General features: G+C 39.4%; 1 protein-coding gene across 1 annotated transcript in view; it reads left to right on the forward strand.

Moving 5' to 3' along the window:
- Positions 1-578: 578 nt before the first annotated feature.
- The window catches only part of CRYL1 (crystallin, lambda 1), a gene marked incomplete at its 5' end in the record, with an annotated part of 29,370 nt that continues 22,552 nt past the window's right edge, over positions 579-7,396 (forward strand). The window contains 2 exons of the mRNA XM_010011499.1: positions 579-740; positions 4,757-4,951. Coding sequence (XP_010009801.1) covers positions 579-740; positions 4,757-4,951 — 357 coding nt within the window. The remainder of the gene's footprint in view (positions 741-4,756; positions 4,952-7,396) is intronic.

The following is a 7,396-nucleotide window of genomic DNA, read 5'->3' on the forward strand; positions in this document are numbered from 1 at the left end:
CTGATAGTGAGCATTCTACTTTGGAAATCTTTCCCAGAGTTCAAATGAATGGAGGTATTCAAGCTTTTTAATCGTGAGGGCTGCTGAGAGTTGTTTCAGTGCAAGTTCTAGATCTGTACCTTGGAATCTCCTGCCAGATTTCTGGAGATTGTGAGTTTGTCGTCTTTTGAGATACACCTGTTAACTTCCATCTTGTCTGAGAGAGAACACTGACTTCTACCGTGAAATTCTCCTAAAAGAAAAAATTGAGACCAGGTCTTATTCCTTCATACTGTGTTATCTCTGTGTGTGAGTAAAAGTCTATATTTTAGACAAAGCAGAATAATTTGGTTTGTGTTAAATCTCCTGTGGTGTGTGGTGATGCATCCTCTGCCATAGTGAAACTCTTGGGCTTTCCATTTCTTTATATGTGGGAAAATATTTTTGTGTGGTGGCTCACAAGTGTATCTAGGCCGATTAAAATAGATGGTTTATGCTGAGTTCCTACGTGTCAAGGTGGGACCAGTGAAGTCTGAAATACATGGATAAATGCTACTAAACTAGAAAACCTCTAATACTTTTTTTTGTTTTTATTCCAGGAATGTACTCCAGAAAACTTGGAACTGAAAAAGAAGATTTTCAGTCAGTTAGATCTCATTGTTGGTGACAATGCTATTTTGAGCAGCTCGACCTCTTGTCTCTTACCCAGCAAGTTATTCGCTGGCCTTAAACATGTTAAGCAGTGTATTGTGTCACATCCTGTAAGTATGATGGCATGTTTTAGTTTTGTAGTAGTAGTACGGGTCTTTAACTAAACTGCATCCCAAACTCTTCCTAGCAGACCCAGAGATGTAGAAGGATATTGGGAGTGCTTGTGCGCCATCATTAGTATGCAGGGGCTTGGCTTTTCAGAAGAGCTTTGGTTTGGTCATTCTGTGAGCAGCAGCATCTACAAAATTGAGAGGGCGTATGCATGATTCATATTTTTGGCTCAAGATGGGTTCTGTGTAAGCTGTTGTGCACATACTGTTGTGTGTTACTGCAATAACCGGCTCCCAAAACTTAGGAATTCTGTGTTTTGAAGACAAACCTATAAAATTCTGTATTCTTGTGGCATCATTAGTCTTTTCTGGTATCCTTTTTCAGCTGCTGTCGGGTAACAGCGAGGGCCCAGACAGTGAGCTGCATGTGCTTGTTAGATAATGTCAGTAGAAGATGGAACCTTTTGAGTCTGGTTTCTTCAGACTTCTGATGCAAAAGCAGTATAGCAGAAGAGGAAAAGCATGTGGATGAAATGGAACAAATTGTACTTAGAGCTGAATTTGCATGCTTTGTGACCAGCTTGGACAGGGCAGTGTTGCAGAAATGGCATTACTAGAGGTGGCAGCAGAATCTCAAAATGCTGAAGGGCACTTGTGAGCCTCTGTAGAGGTCTATGTGGGGCTGCCAGACAGCAGTTTATTATGTGTCTCCTCAGCATGGAAAAGCATTTTGTCTTGATCACTGGGATTCTTACTGCTTCTGTTTTCCATTACTCAATAGCTAACGAATTTGTTAGCCTGGTGTTTGGCAGGTCAGTTGAGAGAACTGTTGTTACGAAGGCTTGCAGTATCTGGAGAAACTTACTGCTCTGCTGCCTGCAATATGGTAACTACATGTTGTATCTCCAGGGCATCCCTCAGGGTGTAAAGTAAATGTCAGTTCCCTGGGCATGCTCGAGAGTGGCAGTATGAATACAAAACTACAGTGCTACTTTACTGTAATGTCTCTACGGCTACCTGTAGCCTAATGCTGCAGTGTCAAAGCATTTGATCAGTCCCTTTCTGACACCTCTCCACCACCAATGTGCCTTGGGGTGACTGGGAAGCAAAAGGAACGAAAGGGTGGTTTCTTTCTGTATAATTAGTTTTCAACCCCTTTTAATAAAAATAATAATAAAATAAAAAATTGAAAGTTGAAAGTATGTACCTGTGCTTAGGTTTAACCTTTCTCCAGACTAAAATTCAGTAGTTCCTTATCTCCAGGGATTGTAGTGCAAGAGAAGAGATAATGTCTCTTCGAAACTTCTGTATTAAGTAACTATAGCTATGATTATTTTTTTTAACCCATTCCTGGGCTTCTCCCTACTCTGACTGTCAGTCTTTGACTTTGTTACTCTTTCTTACTGTTTACCCAGGTTGGTCTGTACCAGTTGCTTTGTTTAGTTTGAGCTGCGGTCTTTATAGGAGCCACTTCTGAAACCAGGTTTTACTGGATCTGGAAAGGTAGCTAGTCCCTACATAAACATTTTCTAGGTTGCTGTTGTAAGGGTATACATATATTTCCAAAGCAAATACTCTGGAGTGCTTTAAAATGTCTAATTGTTCTGAAATGTCTTTGCAATCCAACTGAGACTATTTTCTTAGTAATCTCAGCTTCACTCAAAGAGCAGGGTACTCTTTCAGGGGCCTTTCTGCGTTTGTTACATCTGTAGTAGTTGTTGGCTTTTGGTGTTTTTTGTTTTAACCATGGCCTTACTAACATCTTGAACATTACAGTAGGACATGGAGACTAGTGGCTGTAGGAAGCAAGCAGCTCTGGAAGACACTAAACACAAGAAGTGTGGAATTTGATATACCAGAAAAATTAAAAGCTAAAGTTGTAAAACTGCTGGCACAGGTGAGCGTGTTGAGGAGATTGTATTAAATACCCAAAGGGCAGAAAGAGCTCATCCCTTTGCTTAACATAGCAATAGATTAAGAAATTAGAAAAAATAAATGAAACCCATAACACAGCTGTAAAACAGAAATGCACAGAATACTTGTAGGTACAACTGTTCTCTGCAGGCACTTTCAGGCAGTGTATTGGTAGAGGCGTTCTGCGGAGAGGTTCATTTCTCATGTACTGTGTATGCCTGCTAGGTCACACAGTTAGCAATATGAAGCTAGAGGAGACTGTGTGCCACTGAGGGAAGTCCCTTGCTGTCCAGGAAACTGTTTAATCAAAGCATATTAAGCTTTATCTGTTAGATTATTTCTTTCTAACTGCACTACTTCTGCTCAAAGTTGTTTATGTCTTCTAATTTTTGTTCCAGTCTTACGAACAGTCAATTAAAATCATTTTATGTTTATTGTCAGCTTTTGTGTGGCTTAATTCTTTCTATTTACTTTGTCATATCCTTTCTTAGCTTTCATTTTGTTAGTCAGAGTAAGGTAAGCTCTTCTGCCTCCTGAAGAAAGGCTTCTCATTTTTTAGAAACCTTCCCCCATCCCCGATTTCAGCCACATTTTACCACTTCTAGTTTTTACCAACATCTATTATCTCACTCTTAAAAAATTGTCTTCCTGAGTCTCCTCAGTGTGTTCAAGAACACACCCATATATTCCCTGTGCCAAGTTCATGAAATAGAATATTTCAATAAGATCACTGTCAACACTGATCTTGGAAGAAATTTATAATAGCCTCAGTCTCTCTCAACAATTAACTTGTCCTGGTCCTGATTGGAATCCGTGATAGACTTAAGGGTTAGAAAAGGCTTAAGAGAATGTCTTGGTGCTTGCAGTGTTTTGGGTCTTGCTAAATTGCCTGGCACCACACCTGCAGTGATGTCCATTATGTCATTCTCGGCTTTGGTGGTGGCACTGGCAAAGAGTCTGATGTGAGAAGGGTTACATTGGAACACAAGGCTCTTTAAAGGGAATGAAGTGTGTTATGTCAGTTGTTAGAGCAAATGTAACCTACATTAGGTTATGCATTGGTCAGACCCTACAGTAAAGGGAACCATATAAGTACTGAAAAGAAAGAACACCAGAAAGGGAAGACTGCTTGCTCATTGCTGTGACTAAATCCTGTACTTGCATTTACATGAGCACAGTTAAGAGCAGTTAACTATAAGGGAGCATGGTGAAAGAATCGGTACTTAATTGCCATCCTTTCTATGTCAGTGTTGTTTATGGTAGCAATTTATGATATGTTAGCTCCTTTGATTGCCTGGAAACTAGACCAGGACACCTTAAGAATATGGCTGAAGTACTGCTGCTTTTGCAAAGAGCATGCAGGCAGTGTTACTGCTTGTAATACTATGACCTGAGAACTCTTAGCTGTTTCTAGTATGTTCTTTAGATGTTTTTGTTTGTTGCTTCAAAAATACATCACACAAAGGACTTGATGAGAAATTACATTTGGGGAAAAAAACTAGGTACAGTGTTTGAAGGTAACCTGGTCTGTAACTTTTTCAAAGTACAGGGGGTTGTATGTGATATCTGTTACTGTTTAGCATATATTTACAGGCTTGGGCTAGTAACAGCTTATCTAGTAAGTATTGCATCTTACAGGTGGTGTTTAGCAGCAATAACTTTATTATAAAGTTCCTGAACTTTATTAGTTCAGGAACTTGAAAAGGAAATGCCTTGCTTCATTTGGAGAGATAGGTGGTGACCATATGTCTTAAAACAACAAACAGCCTGAAATGACATGAAAAAACACGAGTTACTAAAGACCGTATAAAATCTTCTAGTACTGTTAGAGTGCTGTCATCTTTAGTGTAGCTCCATGAACTTTGCTGGGGTTAAACAGAGTTAATTTGATGCATTTCTTAATTAGATTTTATTATTATTATTAATTTGAATTACTGCACCAGTTTTAGTGGATTGGTGAAGTCTTTCAGGGTCTGAAGATAAGTCTTACTGTGTTCAGTGGAAAATATCCATGCTAGTAGCAAGCTATAAAAATGCTTTATATTAGCTTGTTCTGTTATTTTGTTGATAGCTGACATTCTTCTTTTGTGTTTCTTCTTGAGGTAAATCCACCTTATTATGTGCCGTTGGTTGAAATTGTTCCTCATCCAGAAACAGATCCTTCTACTACAGAGAGAACATATGCCCTGATGAAGAAGATTGGTCAATCTCCTGTCAAACTGAACAGAGAAATTGAGGGGTTTGTTCTGAATCGGCTCCAGTATGCAGTGATAAGCGAAGCCTGGAGACTTGTGGGTGTATGTATATATTTTTTTTCCTTTCCTACAGACACACACTGCCAGTTTTATAGATGTGACAAGTGAGACTGTATATTTATAATGCCTATAAATTTGTGTCATCTTTGTTAAACTGTCCCTTATGAACATAAAATATATATTAGCATGTAAATTAAAACCAGGAAGAAGTGATGTCCATTACAAATAGCAATGACTGACAAAACCAGAGTGATATGATCATAACAACTATTTTTATCCTGCTTTCTTCTCAGAATACTGTCGTTTTCAGAACAATCAAAAGAAAAATCTTAAAAGCACAGAAATCAAAATACTGGTTTTTCTTTTTTCTAGGTTGCCTTGTTATTTTCTGAATGTTCATGGCCTACCCTACAGTCATTACAAAAATAATATTTTAAATGGTCTTCTCTTTGGCCTTTCAGTAATTGCACTCTGAAATTCAACAGCTATTTGATACTTGCAGGTGAAGATAGATTTCTCCTCCTCCTGCCCTAACTGAGAATCATTTGTGTGTGCCCCTTCAGCTTTTCCCACAGTTACCTGTTCTATGCTGAAAAGCGATCTTTCATCAGGAAAAACTGAATTATGAGTCAATTGCTATTCTGCTGAGAAGAGATTCAATTGGGCTTGAGTAGGGCTTACTTTTTTTTAGTCACAGAGAGTGCTTTCATTTTTCAAGGTGTTTGGACCATGCACACAAATATGGGTAGAGATCTTAAAACTAAGGTAGTACTAAGATACGATAAACAATGCAACTCTCCAAAGCAGTATCTGAACATAGTTGTTGAACGGATTTTGTTTATATGTTAGCTTCCACTAGAAACACAACACAGCAATACAAAGGAGGTGGTAAATAATAACCATAGAATGGTTTGGGTTGGAAGGAACTTAAAAGGTCATCTAGTTCCAACACCCTGCCATGGGCAGAGACACCTTCAACTAGATGAGGTTCCTTAAAGCCCCGTCCAACCTGGCCCTGACTGCTTCCAGGGATGGGGCAGCCACAGCTCCTCTGGGCAATCTGTTCCAGTGTCTCACCACCCTCACAGTAAAGAATTTTTTCCCCATATCTAATCTAAATCTACTCTCTTTCATCTTAAAACCATTTCCCTTGTCCTATCACTACACGCCATTGTGAAAAAGTCCCTCTCCGGCTTTCTTGTAGACCCCCTTTAGGTACTGGAGGCTGCTCTAAGCTCTCTCCAGAGCCTTCTCTTCTCCAGGCTGAACAAGCCCAACTCTCTCAGCCTGTCTTCGTGGGCTCCAGCCCTCTGATCATCATCATGGCCTCCTCTGGACTCACCCTAGCCGATCCATGTCCCTCATGGGAGCCCAGGGCTGAACACAGTACTCCAAGTGGAGCCTCACCAGAGTGGAATAGAGAGGCAGAATCACCTCCCTTCACCCACTGGTCACTCTTCTTTTGATCAGTCCAGTGTAAGGTTGGCTTTCTGGGCTGCAAACGCACACTGCCAGCTCATGTTGAGCTTCTCAATAGCCAACGCCCTTAAATGTTTCTCCTCAGGGCTGCTCTCAGTAAGTAAACCAGTGTTGTTAGGCAGGAACTGATCATCTACTGGACATGTTTCTTTAAATAATAATAAATATTTGTTCTGAAAAAAGTTAATACAAATTCTTAACTATACAATAGAAAAACCCCTTCAGAAAGCTGTAGACACAAGATAGAAAAGATAGTAACCTCCAAATTATTTTTGAAACAGTAATAGCACTGGTGGAAGAAAAAAAATTTTTTGATAGTAATAATGTGAACAAGGAAGGTAAGTTCATGAGGAAAAAGCTATCTGAACTGCAGTGTTCACTATTAAGGAGGTTTCCACACTGTAACCTTTCCTTGAAAGGAAGGGATTTGACTTATAAGTAGAGTAAGTCGTACTAAGAATGAGGGTTTTGGTGGAAGAAGGAGTAAATTAATAATGGCAGAAGGGTAATGGTGAAGGAGAAATTGAAGTTGATGAAAGACTGAATTAAGCACCTTTTTTTATACACCAACTAGTATAATACTTCAGAAATGGAAGTTAGCATTTATACCTTAGCTCTTTTAAAATTGTTCAATGAGTAATTGGGAAACTGTGGACCACTAGGTCTCATAATGTGTAGTCATGTTGATACGACATCTTCAGTCTGCACAGGTATCCAGGGAAGTAATGGCTCAGAAATCTAGTAGGATACTTTCATGTCTCTGAGAGTGTAGGCTGAATTGTAGAAGTTGCTGTTATAGAAACCATGGATGCTAAAAATATGAACAGATTCAGGGTACATTAAGACACATTCACGTCAGAAGACCACCATGTGGAAGTGACCTCCAGCTGTCCGTGTCTCAAAGACTGGACTGCTGGGAGCTGAGGCAGTACATACCATTGGAAGTATCACTCTCTATTTACTCTTAGGTTATGGAGAGAGTGTAAAAACACTTTGGTTATGGAAAAA

This window comes from Nestor notabilis, unplaced genomic scaffold (genome assembly GCF_000696875.1).
Source record: "Nestor notabilis isolate BGI_N333 unplaced genomic scaffold, ASM69687v1 scaffold3173, whole genome shotgun sequence".
NCBI classification, from domain to species: domain Eukaryota; kingdom Metazoa; phylum Chordata; class Aves; order Psittaciformes; family Psittacidae; genus Nestor; species Nestor notabilis.